Below are 21,080 nucleotides of genomic sequence, written 5' to 3' on the forward strand. Positions count from 1 at the left end.
CTTTTCTTTCTGATACATTGACTTCCTGGTCAAAATGTTCCTAAGATGAGTGTATAAGCTTATAAATATCTAACTCCCATGGCCTTGCAATGTTTACCACAGAACTGCTGCTATTCTCAGTCATAACAATTTCTCTAAATGTTCTGCACACCTGTGTGTTGCGAGAAGAACACACAGATGTGTTTGCCCTCCCCTGCTGGAGGGGACTGAATATTTTCCCTTGCTTGTATGACTGATAATTAAAATATTCTATGGTCATGGCAGTCGGTCAAAATGTGAGGTATAATATTTACGGAAAGCACAAAGCTGTTATTGCAATCTATTACATCCTCCATCATTACCCAGTGAACATGTTAGACAAAAGCTTCTCTTCAAGTCAATTCGTGTGTACTATTATGGAAAAGTGAACACAAACAGGTAGTATCAAGCATGATTGCTGTTCTAAACACACTAGTTGCAAGAGTATCATACACTATGACAAGTACAACATCTTTTTGATGTGTGCAGCCCTTGATCAAGTACACAGCTCATCATAATCACAAAACCATGTCTCACTTACCCAGTACCCTAAATGTATCAATAAATGAAACAAAAACACTCTCAGACTTTCTCTATGTTGCTGCTGCCCACCTTTGCCACCTCTGGAACCAGCTATCCTGCATTGCACACATAATTTAATAATCTACTGCAGTTAATAAAATGCCAAAGCACTACCCTTTTGTCATTTTTATAGATATCTTCGGGGGGAGGGGGTTAGGCGGTGGTCAGGGGAGAGGAGGAGGGGGAGATAAACAAATTCTGCAATTTCAACAATAACTGAATTCTTTATTTTACAAAAAAAGGATGACATCTTATCAAAGATGGCACCATGACACGTGGACACAGGAACAGAGAATAAACTTAAGTTCAAAATCATAACAAAACACTGCAACAAGTGACAATGAAATACTTCATGGAGTAATATAATCAGTTTTCATTTTAACTTGTCTCAATAATAGAATTCTTTCCCATTTGCTCACTTTTTTCTCTCTTTTTCATATCTCCTTCAGTGTGGCATTTTGAGTGACTGTCTGGTCAAACAAACTACAAGATTTCAAAGACTATAGGAAGTGAAGCAATGAAGAAAGGAATAATGGGCAGTTTAATGATACTGTTTGAATTATGTATGAAAATATCTGCCTATAACCTGAGAAGTACTTGACAAGCAACACAGTGCATTACCTTAATTTTAATAGACTAGATTCTTCCATTGCTATATAACATCTTTCTTTTGTCCAAACTATTTTAAACAATGATGAGACTCAGAACGGAAAAAAATGTGGCATCAACTGCAATCTATGACTACCAATATTCTCAGCTATGTATAGGATTAGAAGGGCTGTCACATATTTCATCACTTGACTGATCACTGTCTATACGGCTAATTCCTTGCTGCAAGGAATGGATGTCCTTTCCCTGGGCATCCCTTTCCCCTATCTTAAGAGGAGAATTTTTATTAGTTAAAATTATTTTTGTGTACTTGACACCTTGATTCTGATTTGCAGTTATATGACTGGTTTTATTTGCTGTCTGAAGTACTCTCTGAGCTTTTGGTACATACCTGCGACTACCCCGACCTCTACCTCTGTTACTCCTAATTATGTAAACATTAGGCATGTTCCCAACGGAACTACATGTTTTAGTCTCAAGTGCACCCTCCCTCTCGCTGTCTTCCAATGGGAAAGAAATAGTGTCACCAACAGTAACTTTCTGTTGCAATGATACATCAGAAGTAGTGCAAGAATTCATTGAAACTGCTGCTGTGTCAGCAATGGCTGATTCTGATTTTGGATCCAAAAACAGATTATCTCCATCCTTGGCAAAAATTATAGGTAATTCCAGGATTTTATCAGGTGTCAGAGTATCATCATCATCTCGAGCTTTTGAAGTAACTGTTGGTGGCACTGAAGATTCTTCTCGCTGATGGGTGTTTCTCAATTGTGTAGGTGCCACAGTGTACCCAGGCAACTTTGTTCCAGTGTGGCTTAACTGTTGTTCATTACTCAACTTTAAAGAAGGCACAGATATTTTAGGTACAACAGCATATGATCTTTGTCGGGGCAGCACAGTAAAAGACTGATTACCAGATACAGGAACTAGCACTTGTTGTCCTCCGACTCTTACACCAGTGTTTGCATTGCTTGTGCTAGCTAGCATGACAACATTGCCTGATGATGTTGTGCCTAGTACATTCTTGGCTGTAGTTGATGTTATACCGCTTGCCCCAGAAGTCAGCACAGTCAGTTTTGACAGGTCCACTACACGACCACTGGATGTGCGAACACGTGTTCCACTACCTTGTGCTAGAAAAAGAAAGAAAAGAAAAATATGATTTACACCAGTAAAAATATCTCTGTTACTGGCCTCAATGGCAGTTCTTTACAGAAATACATTTTGGTACAGTTGATACTGAAAGTACATATGTAAAGTGCATTTGACATTAAGTGTGTAACATGATAAAAACTATACAATAATTTACCATCTTTCCAATGTGTAAACATTATTAATACAATGTCAATACATAAAAATGTGGAAGTTAAATACAAAAACATTCAGCTTCTAGCCTGTTATTTTAACTTTTTTTTCAAACATTGCCCACAGCGCTGTCAAGTCTTCATGTCATTAATTATTGCTTTAAGTAATTAAGACATGAACAAGTGATCATTCTGACTAATCAAAAATATTTAATTCAACTTTGAATTTAGGAAACAAGCAATTAAAATAATCCAATTCCATTCACAGGCCCTGGCGACTCTATGGGTACCGACTGACTGTAGTGTCATCCTCTGCCAATGGCGTCACTGGATGCAGCATGGAGGGGTGTGGGATCAGCACACAGTTCTCCCTAGCATTGTCAGTTTTTGTGACCAGGAGTTGCTGCTGCTCGGTCAAGTAGCTCCTCAACTGGCATCATGAGGTCGAGTACTCCCACCAGGGGAAAGCCCCAGCACTACCAGAAGTCAAAACCAGGTCCTCCACATGGAAGTCAGCCACATTGATCTTTCAGCTCTGGAGGCTGACAATCCTACAGTAGCACCTTTATAAACCATTGGACTCTTGTAAAGTTCAAGGTTATGGTTCTAAAAACAAAATCACAAAACACCAGAGCTAACATGATGTTAAAGGAAGAATAAAGGTGATGTAATAAACTGAAACATACTTAGGCATGTTTTGGTAGTCATTACTGGTGTATCAAAGCAAGGGGGAAGGCCAGGAGGTGAGTGGGTGTTGGGATGCTGTGAGATTGCAGTTGAAGTGTGTGGCAGTTACAACCCCACATGTATAATGTGGAATATTCTGGCTGAATAGAGTGCAAATAACAGAAAATATTCAAATATATGCAAAACATACAATACAGCAAAGACAAGGTTGTCAAGTGTGAGCAATTAGTGACTGCAACTGAAAGAAGAAGGTAGAGCCAAGATGTAGTCTGAGAGGGGAGAGGGGGAAGTAAGATAAAATTCTAAAATGAAAGTGAGTGAAAAAAAAATTTATGAAAGTGAGGTTGTCTTCACATTTATGAAAGAGTCAGAAAAGGTAAGAAAGAGAAAATGAGATAGATTTTAAAGGGGATGAAGGTACAACAAAAAGATGCAGAAGGGTAGGAAAAATGATAATACAATAAATAAGAAACAGTTGTACCTCAGAAGATAACTGGAAGCAATCAGTTACCTCTAGGGAAAATTCTGACCTATAATTACTTTGGGAGAGCAATCAAATTTACTCGAGGCATGAAATAAATATTAAATTACAGTTGTTTCTGCTAAGAAATAAAAATGGCTATTGGGTACTGAATGGCGACAACAGAAATCTCTTCCCAAACTAGTTGAAAGGAAGAGGCTTTCAAGAGAAAGACAGAAGTATTTTTATGCAACACTCATTTTTGAGCTGACTGATACAAGACAATTTTTACATGTGGCTGTTTACACAGTGATATTGTTTGTAGCAATGTATTGTCACATATTCTGTAACTCTTTCTCATCTTTGACAGTACAATGTAATTGGATAGATAAAAAGTTTACTCACCAAGTGGCAGCAGCAGAACACACATGCAAAAAAGTTTTTACTTACCCAAGCTTTCGGAGCCAGTGGCTCCTTCTCCTGGCAGAAGAGATGAGGGGGAAGCAAGAGGGGTGAAGGGAAGAGAATTGGAGAGGTTTAGGAAAAGAGGTAAAGTTTGGAAAAGTCACCCAGTTCTGAACTCTACCCCTTTTCCTAAACCTCTCCAGTTACCTTCTCTTCATCCCTCTTCCTTCCCCTTCGACTGTTCTGCTGGAAGAAGGAGCCACTGGATCCTACAGCTTGTGTAAGTAGAACCTTTTTTTATAGATGTGTTCTCCTAATGCCACTTTCTGAGTCAACTTTTTATCTATCCAATTACATTATATTGTCAAAAATTGATTATTTTCATTGTCATATTTCGCATCTTTGCCACTGTACTTATGCCTCATCATACATTAATTATATTATTTTTCTTCTATTACCATTTCTCTTATTTCTTCTCTCATTCTTTGCTATATTGCCTCTACCTCTACATGCATATTTGTTTAAAAACAGGCTCTTCCAGTTGTTCACCTCAACTCAAGCAACATTGGGTGCCAATACACAGACATAAATTGAAAAACCGAGTTCTTACTATATTTTAAACTAGTGCAACTCTTCTGAGGTGGCTCATATAATACTAGGTCATACAGGAATTAAAAAATAAACTTTCCTCCTCAAGGCAGTGTATCTGCTCTACAAATATTTTGAGTTTTCACAACACTGATTTAAAAAAAAAAATTAAAAAAGAAAATAGAAAAACTGTATATGAATACAGTGTACTGAAGTGGCAATCAACAAATCATAAGATTCAGTCTGTGCTTTCATTTTTAGCCTCTGCATAAGCACACAACATACTGTTTTTTGTTTGGCTTCTATCCTAGGTCTTCCTAATTTTTTCCAAAGAATATTTTCTCCATGTCAGCCTCAATAACACTGCTACGCTAAATCTTATTGTGCACTATTTGAATTCTGTCAGACCTCTACAGATAATGCTATAAACAAGTTTTCCAGTTACTTTGTTGCAGGGTATTCAGAGACTAACTATGGCAAATAAAACTACTCAAAGTGGCCTTGAACAGAATCAAATTACAGTTCACAACATTTAGACACAAATTTTAGGACAGTATTAGAATCTGGGATATCTATCTCTATATACATATCAGCTACATTATATCTCTATTAAAAAAATTAAATTGGTAAACAAACTGTGTGGCATGTGTGATAAGGGATACATAGTGTGTAATGTATCAATGAATCACATTGCATTTGAAAAAAAGTATGGATGCTCACACACTCTGCAGCCAAGGGGTGAATTATGTATGCATATGCACATGAATGTGTGTGTCAGGTGTGTAAATAACAAAAAGTATACATGTGTGATTAATGTAGTGCAGCTAAACTCTCAAGTCACTGACTATCACCAGGTGATGCTAACAGCTACAGATCTTATTGATCTAATTCTGTAAGATATTTAAGAGCAACCTGACATGTGAAAATATGCAAACTACTCTGTGTGTTAAAGTAATAAATTGGGTAATGTGTTTATATGTTTTAGGTATCGTTACTGACAAGAAAACATGTGCAGGAACATGTATTGTGTGTGAGAGAGAAAACTTTAGAAACAATTTTGTTTTTATATAATAATAAGGAAATCACTTATTACACTGGCAGCTCGACAAATATTAAGTAATAAATGAAAAGCACCAGTTTGCTTTTGTTCTACATATTGTAGAACAAAAGCAAACTGCTGCTTTTCATTTATTATTATAATGTTGTTGTACCAAGAACTGACGGAAGATTCTGTTAATATGAAAATATTAAATACCTAGGAAGGTGTGGTTTATCAATGGGAAGAGACTTTCTTAGAGTCCAAGATGTATTAAAACGTCTAAGGAAGTCAGACAATCTATATAGGTGCAAAGATATGATAATATGTCTTTAAGATGTGAGATGACAGTGAAGACCCAGTTTGGCATTAAAGACTTGACATCTGAGCTATATTAATGTGGTTTGGCTGAAGAATAAGTAGCAAAATGAAAACACTCTGACCGCACTTCAAGATTATTATTACAAGTGCTTAGATAAGTAATCATGAAAACTTAATGGAAACAGATGTGAATTTAGTACGTGTGAATCTTCATTGTAAGTCCTAGAAATGCCTCTTGTGCAACTGTGGTAAACAGTGACATAAACTACAAGCTTATTTAATCAGTCATTACAGATCCACTCTCTCAAGAATTTTCTATGAAGAACTACAGTAAATCTTATTTGTGTATAAGGAGTTGAGTTATATTCTTGTCACTAATATAGAACCTTTTTAGTGCATCAAGGGAACTATAACTACGTTGAATCTTTGATGGTAATACAGAAGTAGTTTAGCATAAATTTACAAACCAGTATAGGGAGATGACATAATACAAAAGAAAGGAAGATAAATAATAACTGGAAGAAAAGGTGCTGGAAAGAACAGGTGCTGCTGTTGTTTTTGAAAGACAATCTTTACAACCTCACTGAAATAACAACCAAATGTGTATGAACTTAACTCTCTAAAATGATGCACAAATGTACCATTATCAATTTTACATGTCTCTCAGTTTACTTTCAAAAGAGTGTTTGTCTGTTTATTATTCGTGATAGATCTGATTTATGCACTAAGTACACTCATTTTACAAACTGCTACACAAGCTGCGGTAATTTACTGATTGTGTCCTGCGGTCAAACATGTGGGCAAGATGAAACAGTGGTATATCATGGAAATAACTGCTTTATGAGGCTTTGTTATCAACAATGAGGTCAACACAACCTCCAATCACTGCTTAAAGCCTTAGACTCTTCATAGAACCTCTTCCCTAAATCCCTTTCCTTTCACCCCTATGATATCCTGTACACCCACCTTCTACATGCTCCCCAAAATCCATAAACCCAACAATTCTGGAGGCCCGTTGTGGCTGGTTGATGTGTCCGCAATGAAAGAATTTCGGCCATCACTGACCAACACCTCCAACCAATTGCCTGTAATATAGCCTCCCATGTCAAAGAAACCAACCACTTCCTTCACCAACTCTCAACCATCCCCACCCCTTTACCTCGTGGATCCTTACTTGCAACTGTTGACATCAGATCCCTATACACCAACATCCCTCATGCCCATGGCCTTACTGCTCCTGAACACTACCTTTCTCAATGTGCTTCAGACTCCAAACCCACTACCTCATTTCTCATACACCTTACTAACTTTATCCTAACCCACAACTATTTCTTCTTTGAAGGAAGGTACACAAAAAAATCTGTGATGCAGCCACTGGCATCCACATGGCACCCTCCTATGCCAACCTGTTTATGTGCCATCTAGAGGAGACTTTCCTTGCATCTCAATATGGCAAACACCTAGCGTGGACTCAGAGCCAAGACACCTGATCTTGATTCCCTCAAAATATTAATACCTTCTCTCTCATCCAATTCACCTAGTTCTCCTCAACCCAGTGTGCTGACTTCCTAGACTTTGACCTCCTCTTCTTTGATGGCTCCATTGGCACACCTCTATCTACAGTAAACCCACCAAGCACAAACAGTACCTGCATTTCAGAGTGCGTCCTTTGTCACCCAATACTATCCTGGACTGGAACACCTGAACCACATCCTTTGTCAAGGCATTGATTAACCTATCATCATGCTCTGAAATGAGGGACATCCTGCCTGAGATCCTTCCACCCCTCCAAAAGTGGTGTTCCATCACCTGTACGACTTCCATAACATCTTAGTCCATCCCTATGCCACTCCCAGTCCCAACCTCTTGCCACAAGGATCATATCACTCTGAAAGACCCATGTGCAAGATCTGCCCAATCCAACTAGCCAGCACTTTCTATTTCAGTCCCGTCACAGGTTTATCCTATCCCATCAGGGGCCGGGCCACCTGTAAAAGCAGCCAAGTCATTTACCAGCTCTGCTACAATTATTGCACAGCTTTTCATGTTGGTATGATTACCAACCAGCCGAACTGTGGCCAAGAGCAAAGTGGCACAAAATGCAACTGAAAATAACATGCTTGATTTCAATGGCCGCTTCACTACCTGAACCACCTAGATCCCCTCCCCTCCACCGTCACAAGCTTTTCTGAACTGTGCAGATGGGAATTATCCTTACAACATATTTTATGTTCCCATAACTATCCCAGCTTCAACCTATGGTAACATACTATCCCCATTCCCTTCACTCAACAGTTTCCACCTCCTCTACCCTATCACCTGCTCTCCATTATCATCTCCCACCCTTTGCCAATGCACCCACCCATCTATCCCTGCTCCTCTCCTTTTCTGCTCAGTTTTCCCTACCTCCCTGTCCCACAATCACCTGACGCTGCACCTGTTGGCATCTGGTCTAGTCCTGCTCATTACACCAGACAGTGCTCCTCTCTTCCCTCCTTCGTACACCATTGTCCCTTCCCCACTCCCTCCAGATTTTTGTATCTATCCCACGTGATAGTTGCATTCTCCCGAGCTGCTGGAGTTGGCAGTCGTGTGCTTGAGATGTGCTTTCTTGTGTGAATGAAAGGAATTTGTTTCTCTTTCTCCAATAAAGGCTGTGTCCGAAAGCTTATGTGTAAGTGTCTTTTAATTGTGGCTGTCAGCAACTTAGTTTGTCATATGTATGGTAAGTTGCAATCTATCTTTTCCTACACTGTTGAAATTCCAACCTGGAGTTTCCATTGTTTGATTTAAATGTTATTATTAAGTTATATGCTTTTAGTGATTTTTGTGCCGTGTTTGCACTCAATCAGACTTCTCCTAATAATAGGTGGTGTTGGTTATGTGGCAAGCTAATAAAACTGTTTATTACGTTTAAACCCACTAACCACCAACAGCACTTGCATTTGAACAGCTGTCACCCTTTCACACAAAAACACTGCTCCCATACAGCGTGGCCACTCGTGGGCAGTGTATCAGCAGTGATGAGAATTTCCTTGCCAAATATGTTGAAGGTCTCTTGAGGGTCTTCATAGACAGGCACTATCTCCACAAACAGATTTGTCATGCCATATCCTCACACCCTTGAGCGTAGTGTGCAGATAGATTTCCCATGCCGTATCTTTACATGCCTGTAATCTTCCCACTCTCCAAGAATCATCTACAAAGGAGCATCCTCCTCGTCAACCAATACATCCTGGATGGGAGCAAATGAAGCACATAATCTGCCCGGGCTCAGATTATCTATCACCATGCCTGGAAATGAGGGACTTCTTACCCAAGTGGTATTCTGTTGACTACCCAACCCACACAACGTGCTGGTCCATCCCTATGCCCCTCCCACTCCTTCACCACAGGGGTCATATCCCCATGGTGGAAACAGGAGCAAAACCTGCTGATTCACCCACCCAGTACTTCCTAATTCACTCCTGTCACAGGCTCATCCTATCCCACCACAGGCTCTGTCATCTGTGAAAGCAGCCGTGTCATATACCAACTCAGCTGCAATTACTGCTTACAATTTTATGTCGGTGTGACAACCAATCAGCTGTCTACCAGAATGAATGGCTACCGCCAAACTGTGGCTAAGAATGAAGTTGACCACCCAGTGGCACAATATGCTTCCATGCCCAACACGGTCAACTTCAAAGGCTGCTTCACAATGTGTGCCATGTTTTTTCCTTCCTCCAGCACGAGCTTTCATGAATTATGCAAATGAGAGTTACCCTTTCAACATGGCCTCAGTCTCCACTAACCCCTGTCCCCACACCCTCTACCCAACAGTTTCTCTTCCTTCATCCTGTCAGCCTCTCCCAATTCACACCTCCACATCATCTTCATAGCACACTGTGCCTTACAAACTCAGATATCTGTAAATCACATGCCTAGCCCATGCACCTAGCACCCTCCCCTCCCACGTCCTTACCTAGCACACTTGCTGCCCCCTCCAAATTGCTATGTACCCATCCCTAAACCCTCTTCCTGCTCATCTCACCTTTCTTCCACTACCCACTGTCATTGTTCTTGTATATTGGTATTCATGAAATGAACTTCCCCAATCTTTACCCTTTATTAACAGCCCCCCATGAACCATGGACCCTGCCGTTGGTGGGGAGGCTTGCGTGCCTCAGCGATACAGATAGCCGTACCGTAGGTGCAACCACAACGGAGGGGTATGTGTTGAGAGGCCAGACAAACGTGTGGTTCCTGAAGAGGGGCAGCAGCCTTTTCAGTAGTTGCAAGGGCAACAGTCTGGATGATTGACTGATCTGGCCTTGTAACAATAACCAAAACGGCCTTGCTGTGCTGGTACTGCGAACGGCTGAAAGCAAGGGGAAACTACAGCCGTAATTTTTCCCGAGGGCATGCAGCTTTACTGTATGATTACATGATGATGGCATCCTCTTCGGTAAAATATTCCGGAGGTAAAATAGTCCCCCATTCGGATCTCCGGGTGGGGACTACTCAAGAGGATGTCGTTATCAGGAGAAAGAAAACTGGCGTTCTACGGATCGGAGCGTGGAATGTCAGATCCCTTAATCGGGCAGGTAGGTTAGAAAATTTAAAAAGGGAAATGGATAGGTTGAAGTTAGATATAGTGGGAATTAGTGAAGTTCGGTGGCAGGAGGAACAAGACTTCTGGTCAGGTGACTACAGGGTTATAAACACAAAATCAAATAGGGGTAATGCAGGAGTAGGTTTAATAATGAATAGGAAAATAGGAATGCGGGTAAGCTACTACAAACAGCATAGTGCACGCATTATTGTGGCCAAGATAGACACGAAGCCCACACCTACTACAGTAGTACAAGTTTATATGCCACCTAGCTCTGCAGATGACGAAGAAATTGAAGAAATGTATGATGAAATAAAAGAAATTATTCAGATTGTGAACGGAGACGAAAATTTAATAGTCATGGGTGACTGGAATTCAAGTGTAGGAAAAGGGTGAGAAGGAAACATAGTAGGTGAATATGGATTGGGGGACAGAAATGAAAAAGGAAGCCGCCTGGTAGAATTTTGCACAGAGCACAACATAATCATAGCTAACACTTGGTTTAAGAATCATGAAAGAAGGTTGTATACATGGAAGAACCCTGGAGATACTAAAAGGTATCAGATAGATTATATAATGGTAAGACAGAGATTTAGGAACCAGGTTTTAAATTGTAAGACATTTCCAGGGGCAGATGTGGACTCTGACCACAATCTATTGGTTATGACCTGTAGATTAAAACTGAAGAAACTGCAAAAAGGTGGGAATTTAAGGAGATGGGACCTGGATAAACTAAAAGAACCAGAGGTTGTACAGAGATTCAGGGAGAGCATAAGGGAGCAATTGACAGGAAGGGGGGAAAGAAATACAGTAGAAGAAGAATGGGTAGCTTTGAGGGATGAAGTAGTGAAGGCAGCAGAGGATCAAGTAGGTAAAAAGACGAGGGCTAGTAGAAATCCTTGGGTAACAGAAGAAATACTGAATTTAATTGATGAAAGGAGAAAATATAAAAATGCAGTAAGTGAAACAGGCAAAAAGGAATACAAACGTCTCAAAAATGAGATCGACAGGAAGTGCAAAATGGCTAAGCAGGGATGGCTAGAGGACAAATGTAAGGATGTAGAGGCCTATCTCACTAGGGGTAAGATAGATACCGCCTACAGGAAAATTAAAGAGACCTTTGGAGATAAGAGAACGACTTGTATGAATATCAAGAGCTCAGATGGAAACCCAGTTCTAAGCAAAGAAGGGAAAGCAGAAAGGTGGAAGGAGTATATAGAGGGTCTATACAAGGGTGATGTACTTGAGGACAATATTATGGAAATGGAAGAGGATGTAGATGAAGATGAAATGGGAGATATGATACTGCGTGAAGAGTTTGACAGAGCACTGAAAGACCTGAGTCGAAACAAGGCCCCTGGAGTAGACAATATTCCATTGGAACTACTGACAGCCGTGGGAGAGCCAGTCCTGACAAAACTCTACCATCTGGTGAGCAAGATGTATGAAACAGGCGAAATTTCCTCAGACTTCAAGAAGAATATAATAATTCCAATCCCAAAGAAAGCAGGTGTTGACAGATGTGAAAATTACCGAACTATCAGCTTAATAAGTCACAGCTGCAAAATACCAACACGAATTCTTTACAGACGAATGGAAAAACTAGTAGAAGCCAACCTCGGGGAAGATCAGTTTGGATTCCGTAGAAACACTGGAACACGTGAGGCAATACTGACCTTACGACTTATCTTAGAAGAAAGATTAAGGAAAGGCAAACCTACGTTTCTAGCATTTGTAGACTTAGAGAAAGCTTTTGACAATGTTGACTGGAATACTCTCTTTCAAATTCTAAAGGTGGCAGGGGTAAAATACAGGGAGCGAAAGGCTATTTACAATTTGTACAGAAACCAGATGGCAGTTATAAGAGTCGAGGGACATGAAAGGGAAGCAGTGGTTGGGAAGGGAGTAAGACAGGGTTGTAGCCTCTCCCCGATGTTGTTCAATCTGTATATTGAGCAAGCAGTAAAGGAAACAAAAGAAAAATTAGGAGTAGGTATTAAAATTCATGGAGAAGAAATAAAAACTTTGAGGTTCGCCGATGACATTGCAATTCTGTCAGAGACAGCAAAGGACTTGGAAGTGCAGTTGAATGGAATGGACAGTGTCTTGAAAGGAGGATATAAGATGAACATCAACAAAAGCAAAACAAGGATAATGGAATGTAGTCTAATTAAGTCGGGTGATGCTGAGGGAATTAGATTAGGAAATGAGGCACTTAAAGTAGTAAAGGAGTTTTGCTATTTGGGGAGCAAAATAACTGATGATGGTCGAAGTAGAGAGGATATAAAATGTAGGCTGGCAATGGCAAGGAAAGCGTTTCTGAAGAAGAGAAATTTGTTAACATCCAGTATTGATTTAAGTGTCAGGAAGTCATTTCTGAAAGTATTCGTATGGAGTGTAGCCATGTATGGAAGTGAAACATGGACGATAAATAGTTTGGACAAGAAGAGAATAGAAGCTTTCGAAATGTGGTGCTACAGAAGAATGCTGAAGATTAGATGGGTAGATCACATAACTAATGAGGAAGTATTGAACAGGATTGGGGAGAAGAGAAGTTTGTGGCACAACTTGACCAGAAGAAGGGATCGGTTGATAGGACATGTTCTGAGGCATCAAGGGATCACCAATTTAGTATTGGAGGGCAGTGTGGAGGGTAAAAATCGTAGGGGGAGACCAAGAGATGGATACACTAAGCAGATTCAGGAGGATGTAGGTTGCAGTAGGTACTGGGAGATGAAAAAGCTTGCACAGGACAGAGTAGCATGGAGAGCTGCATCAAACCAGTCTCAGGACTGAAGACCACAACAACAACAACAAACAGCCACTAGTATGAACAGCATGATGTCTAGCCTAAACATAACCTCCTAACCATTTATAGAACTGTGCTAATACCCTTGACCTAGACAGTACTCAGAATCTATTCTTAAGTCAACCTATGCTCTCAACAGGCACTGTTGGTGGTTAGTGGGTTTAATATGGCAGTGCTGAAGCCATTGGAGAGGAGGTCAATGTCCAGGAAGATGGTAGGTCGCATTGAGGAGGGCAGGTGAAGCAGATGGGGGAGAAGTTCTGTCTGGTAGAAAATTTCTATTTGTCACATTCTCCAAACTCTCTTCCAACACTATATGAAATCCAGAATCCAAAACACTGGTATTAACCTTTCTACCTAAAAGCTCAATCCTACAGATGTTCCACTCCTATCCAAAGGCCTCATCTTCATCACTACAACCAGTTTCAACGAGGTTGGACTCATTAAATCCTGAAATCTTTAGGCCATATCCTCAACCACTCAATCATAGTCTGCATAAAGATTTCCCATGCCATATCCTCACATATCCTTTATCTTCGCACTTTCCAAGAATCATCTACAATGTACCCTGGACTGGAGCAGCTGAATCACATCATTTGCCAGGACTCAGAATATCTGTCATCATGCCTAGAAATGAGGGACTGGTATTCTGTTCGACTACTAAACCTACACAAAATGCTGGTGTTTTCGCATCGAGTCCACATGATGAAGATACCATCAATGCACCTGATACAGACAAGGGGTTTGGGATTTTAAGAGGTCAGGAAGCTTTCCTTTAGATGGTCCATGGAAACAGTTGTATTTGAAGATATATTTGTTAATGAGCAAGGAATGAGGGCACTGTAAAAGAGAGTATCCAATAGTGTTAAGGCCATGGATATGAGGGATGTTGGTGTATATGTTAGTGGCATTAACATTGACAACTAGGGATCCAGGTGGTAAAGGGGCAGGGATGACAGAGAGTTGGTGAAGGAAGTGATTAATATCTTTGATTTGAGAGGCTTTGCTTTGGGTAATTGGTTGGAGGAGTTGGTCGACAAGGGTGGATATTGTTTCAATGGGACCCAATAAGCAGCTACAATGATTTGTCCAGGATTGTTGGGTTTGTGGATTTTGGCGGCCTGTAGAATGTGAGTGTGTCGGGAATTGTTGGAGGTGAGGAGGGAGATGGACTCAATGGAGAGATTGTTCAGGATTTCAGCAGGGAATGAAGATTATGTTGGACTTCAAAGATGGGAGATACTGTTACCATGCAATCTCAACTACATACACCACATATCCAAAATCGAAGCCCTTCCAGCCCTCGGACACCACGAACAGCACACCAGACATCATCCCTATAAATTATCCGATGTGGTGACATCCTACTCCCACCTTGATCCTTTAACACCTATCCTACCTACAGTTAACTCCCTCACCAATACTGCACAGCACCCAGACCCTGCCTGGCAGAAGTTTTCTATTTGTCACATCCTCCAAAACTCTCTCCCAACACTCCACGAAATTCAGAATCCAAAACACTGTTATTAACCTTTCTACCTAAAAGCTCAATCCTGGAGATGTTCAACTCCTATCCAAAGGCCTCATCTTCAGTCCCACATTCAAGTCAACCTAGACAGACTCATCAAATCCTGAAATCTTTAAGCCCAGACCATAACCTCTCTGCTGAGTCCATCTCCCTCCTCACTCAACAATTACCCACACACCCACATTCTACATGCCTCCCAAAATGTACAAACCCAACAATCCTGGAAAACCCATTGCTGCTGGTTACTGTGTCCCCACTGAAAGAATATCCATCCTTATCAACCAACTCCTCAAACCAATTACCCAAAGCCAAGCCTCTCCTTCTCTCGATACCTAGGATGGAAACGCTTCTTTGCTACCAATCCTTTCAACCAAAGCCAACCTAATCCCACCACTGAAGCTGGCCTCTTCCAGTTCATACCACTATCCAAAAGTAACACTCTGCCCCTCCCCTCCTCTCCCACCTAACCACCCCCTACCCACCTTCCAGGAATTCCTGACCTCTAACTTGGCCTCATCAGCCTTCTCTAGGTCCCTGCCAAAGAACACAAACCTCTTTTCAGAAGAAAGGATAGCCATTCACAACCTCAAAACCAATCCTGACTTAATAATCATCCCTGCAGACAAAGGTCCCACCACCATCACGATGTCACAGTTATTGACAGGCGGCTTCTGCCAACTGACTGTTCCACCTAAATTTCCACCATTAGTGATCCCATCCCAGAAGTCCAACATTACCTCAAACTACCAGTGAATCCTTATATCCCTCCCAGAATCTCACCTCTGAGTTTATCTCCCTCCTACTCCAGTCTCGTCACAAGCTTATCCCATCCCATCAGAGGCAGGGCCACTTGTAAAGGCAGCCATGTCATGTACCAACTCTGCTGCAATTGCTACACAGTTTTTTTTATGTTTGTGTGGCAGCCAACCAGCTGTCCACCACAATGAATAGTTGCTGTGACAAAGCTGACCACCCATGGCACAAAACGCTGCTGAGCATAACATGTTCGAGTTCAATGGCTGCTTCACAACCAATGCCACCTTGATCCCTCCCTCCAGCACCAGCTTCTCTGAACCATGCAGATGAGAGTTATCCTTTCAATATGTCCTTCCCTCCCATAATCCTCCTGGCCTCAATCTCCCCTAACCCACTCACCCCGCACCCTCTATCCAATAATTACCCTTTCCTTTGTCCTGTCACCCCTTCTCAATCAACACCTTCATGTTGTCATCACCATCCTTATGCATCACACTCACTAACTTCAGTACCTGTCTATCACATGCCCAGCCAGTGCATCTGCCGACATAACCTTCCCTTCTGCATTCCTAGCCAGCACATCTGCTGGGCATTCTGAGCCACTAGGTACCTATCCCCAAACACTCTTCCTGTTTCTCCCTCTACCCACCCCCCACCCCCATCTGAAACAACTGCCACCCCACACTTGTTCACCTGTTGAACTGCTATACAGATATTGTGTGTCTAGCTTGCACAGGTGCATATGTGTGTGTGTGTGTGTGTGTGTGTGTGTGTGTGTGTGTGTGTGTGTTTTGGGGGGGGGGGGGGGGTAGCTATTCTGTGAGTGGTCTTCGTTATTTGTAAGATATTTACATTTAGCCAGAGCTTTCCTTACTCAGGGAGCGTACACGGACAAAGGAAAAAAATTCCTGGATTTTTTCCAGATTTCCCATTTAAATACACTTTTTCCGTGTTAAGTGACAGTATACTTTTCGTCGGAAGTGTAAAACATATCAATCCTTTGAATGGTTATGGTTTTATACACCAGTGTAGAATTTCCAAGCATTTTAGAAAATGAAACTCAGGGGAAAAACACATTTTGGAAAGATCTTTGACGTGCTATAACAAGTACGCTGCATATTTTCGTATTATTTAAATCTGAATTCCACTACACACTGCATGTTACTTTCTGAAGCATCAAACTAGAGATTGCAATGTGCCTTTATAAGCCAGTCACATCTCATGTCACGTGATCTTGCCAGCCAATGACAGCGGATATTCAGAGCATAGGACACGTGATTTAGTCAGCCAACAGCAACATTACTGTTTAGCAGTGTGAACACACAAATAGGAAAAGTTAATGGTTTAAATTAATATACATAGTGTTGCTACAAGAACAACAAAGCTTTCACATATAATATTGGTCTCAAAGATTAATAAGCTGCAAGAGAAGCTAAGCTTTCACATATAATGTTGATCTTCTTTGCATGTGTTACACTTTAAGATACATCACACAAATGTGACAGTCAAATTTTTAATAACAACATAAATGTCTGATCTTCTGATCTCAAAATTCTTCTAACTGGCTCGTCATCAAAGAGTTGATTTTTGAATGGGAGTCAAATGCTCTGTGATATAACATATACATCATACATTCTCGCACATAGTTCATCTTGCGTAAAAGGAAATTTACTTTGAAAGTAATGCTTTTCAAACCACCATTCCCAATATTTTCCCGCGACCTGTTAGAAACAGCTTTGTTCCACTTGCCAGAGAGCGCCAGATAGGTGTCACTGCATTTGTGCAGCTAAGATGACATAGGAAGCCCGTATGTTCGTATGTGTAAAACATTGAAAGATCTTTCATTATGTCATAAAAGAAACATGACATCAGAGCATACTCCAAGAGCATCGGAATTCCATGAATCAAACTAAAATGCATGATCTGGCTTAAGGTGCACATTTCTATGTCCAGATCCCCAATGAAGTAGGCTTTTCAGTGTGCTTTTCATGATGTGAATTTCCTTGGAGTACCGGTATTGTATTATCTCATGTTTAGTTCTGTATTATGGCATAATGCCATATGAACTAGAAGATGAAAATGTGCACTTGAAATGCTGCAAACAGTTGAAACTAGCCAATAGTGTCAAATTAAACACTTCATTTCAAATAAATTGACTGACTCAGTGGAAAAGATTAATAAAAGCCAAATTTCTGTAGCAAACCAACATAAAAACCTCATTGTTCTGCAAGGTGATTAATACTAACAATACATTTTAGCCTTCCGTAATTATGTGAATGTATTTTGATTCACTTGATAGCTACCGACCACAAAAATCTGTTCTGTTTTTATTTGACACAAGACCAGTAAACGAAAAGGGAACAGCAAAATTACTAAACGTAAACACAGGTCAGGTGGAGGCTACCCACCTCCCCACTATAACTCAGATTGCTCTGTGCATCACCCTCGGATTTACGATATTCCCAACTGGGGCAATACTAGATAGTGCCCCCACACCCTCCCATGAGTGTTTGAGCTAGGACTTTTCAAAAATATGTTCATTTTGTAGTACACACCTTTCTGAAGAGACTGATACATAAAACATATACGTTCGCGGACATGTAAGACTTATTATTTAGGTGTGCCAAAGTGCAGCACCATGCGTCTTCACACAGTATTATTCTATTGCATGTCACTGTATTTCATTCTGTGGAATTTAAACATGTATATTTTGTAATGGATGCCATCAAACTATATTCAGGACAGGTTTGACAGCCTACCCCTCTTTAAAAAAAACCTCACAATTAATACTGGATTGGATTATTTGTAAGCAGGAGAACAATAACTCTTCAGAAAATGTGCACTCTTTATTGCCTATTAGCTAATAACTTGCTGTTTTGTGTGACATAAAATTAAATATAGGATACATAAAACCAGTAAAGACAAGAAACACACAAGACAGTATACATTTGTTCAATCCTTAGGTCCGAGCATTTTTTTCTCTCTAATCTTGATATAGCTTTACACGGCATGCTTTCCTTTCTGGGAAAGAATCTATTACCTCATCAAAGTTTGTCAAATGTTTTGCTAGATGAAAAATCCAGTTAAAGAGCTGTTAACAGAAATAGTACCCAAGATTTGTGTGGTTTCTCGATCTGATTATGTCTATTTTGTCACTGTCTCCTAGATAAAATGAAATAGGCCTTTCTAATATTGCAGCCATTGTAACACATCAAAATAACAAGACTTTTTTGGCACAAATGGTCATTTTTATAATACAACAGAATATAATTCACGACGTACCAATATCAAATGCCCCCGTCCCCCTCCCGACCCCTACATCCAGGCCTGCTGCGCATGGGTGAAACTGGCAGCTAGGGTGCGCTAGTAAAATTTTTCCGGGTAACATCTGGCTGTTTGCTGCTGCTTGTACAGCTAACAGTCACACTTCTGTATCCAGAAGCAGGAGAAGGTACTATTCATACGCAACTCAACAGCGCATGTGCAAGGGCCCATTCGCAACCGCTCAAACGAAACTAAGGTAAACAGTTGTGATGTCACACTCATTGGAGGCAACTTGTTACTATAAAGCATTGCATTGTCTTCCTAAAGCTTTGACACATTTTGCTGTTGGCAGACGCTTGTATGAGCACTGTGTTTTGTTGTTGTATATGGCGCATTTCCTTTGCAACTTAAGTTTTATTTTTGTTTTTTCTCTCATTCATGTTATATTGCTGCACTATTATTCTGCAGTAGCAAGATACACTAATTTCTTTTGTTAGAGGATTGGTTCTTACCAGTCAAAATTACAAAAATTTAACTGAAAACTAAAACAATGAAAAATTCCCAGAATTCTAAAAGATTCCCAGGTTTTTCCCGGTTTCTTCCCCGATGAAAAAATTCCCAGTTTTATCCCGGATCTCCCCGGTCGTATACATCCTGTCATTGTGTCTAATTCAAAGGAGGTCATACGTATACACAGAATCACTTCAGAATTACAGTAAAATTTCTTATAATTGCAATTTCACACAAATGGTTAGTATTGTGATTTCATCATTTTCTGCTTAAAATCTTATCAAATGTATTACACCACAAGTCTTCATCAACACTGCACTGTCTGAGAGAGAAAATGGCTAAGAGTAGGAGGGGACAGATTCGCCACTGCTTTTCATATTGTTGGATGAGCTGTAAACAACTGCAGCATTAATGAAACTACGCACTATCATACTGACATACCTGAACACAGCAGGGAAACAATCATGCTCTTGCTGCATAAGAGCGCCATTTAGGGACTCCTGTATGAATTACTATTTCTACTGAGAGGTTGAGAGAAAGAGGAAGGAAAGAAGAGACTAGGGTGTAATGTTCCACTGACATCAAAGTCTTTAGAGATACAGCTCAAGCTCTGACTTTTGCATGGATGGGAAAGGAACTCAGTAGTGCCCTTTCAAAGGAGCCATCCCAGTATTTGCCTTGAGTGGTTTAGGAAAATCAATAAAAACTTAAATCTGGATGGCTGGACTGAGGTTTGAACCACTGTCCCTACCGACTGTGAATCCAGTGTGCTAACGATTGTGCAACCTCACTTGGTGGGGTCAAGCGATGCAGGAACCATAAGCACAATGGCTGTATGAAAAGGAAAAACGAGAGGGAGGGTCTTTCATATTAGGGGTGAAGCAGTGTAAAGGATGTTGAGTCAAGAAAATATTTCAAAATAAAGTTAGCAGATGCACCATTGTGAGCTATGGGTGTACAACGACAATCAGTTAGCAATGAGCACGGAGAAGTTTGCCTGCTAAGGAGACCGAGCTGGGCGAATATGACAAAATTAATTTGTCACACTAAGCTCTCATTGTGGTGGTATACTGTGCTTGTTGTATTGTATTCAAGTCTAGGTGATTTAACAGCCAAACTTTAGCCAATATTCTTTACCATAAACTTCCACAACATAACCTGGCTCGGTTATGACTGAAGTTTGCATAGGTTCAAATGTTTGGGTTAAGTACATAACTTTTAAGTAATTTCACCTGTATTTGCACTCTTTACAAAAACAGACAAGTTAGCATAAATGCACTAACTTCCACATGCTCATCATTGCTGAATGATTTTACTATTTAGTTATTACAGTACGCTGTATACATAAAAATGAAAGATAATGTCAAGAAAGTGTGCCAGTAAAATTATGGAAGACAGTCTTTTAAAGCACGCATAGGTCCCAAAAAGACAAGCATTTCATTGTAAAGATGTTAGTTATGTTTCTACATGATTGTATCTGATGAAATGACTTCTATAACTGCGTAGTACTGAAATTGAGATGCACAATCTACTTGTGGGGAGAGGGGAATACAAAAGCGAGTTTTTCACTCCCCTCAAAACATTTTCTATCCGTTTAAAATATTTAGCA

The 21,080-nt window shown here is 40.4% G+C and overlaps 1 protein-coding gene across 1 annotated transcript in view; it reads right to left on the reverse strand.

The window, feature by feature from the left end:
- Positions 1–832: 832 nt before the first annotated feature.
- The window catches only part of LOC124780708 (KAT8 regulatory NSL complex subunit 3), a 167,873-nt gene continuing 147,625 nt past the window's right edge, over positions 833–21,080 (reverse strand). The window contains exon 15 of the mRNA XM_047253802.1: positions 833–2,342. Within this exon, the coding sequence (XP_047109758.1) occupies positions 1,354–2,342 (989 nt within the window). The 3' untranslated portion in view covers positions 833–1,353. The remainder of the gene's footprint in view (positions 2,343–21,080) is intronic.

The sequence above is a fragment of the Schistocerca piceifrons genome, chromosome 1 (genome assembly GCF_021461385.2).
Source record: "Schistocerca piceifrons isolate TAMUIC-IGC-003096 chromosome 1, iqSchPice1.1, whole genome shotgun sequence".
Lineage (NCBI taxonomy): Eukaryota > Metazoa > Arthropoda > Insecta > Orthoptera > Acrididae > Schistocerca > Schistocerca piceifrons.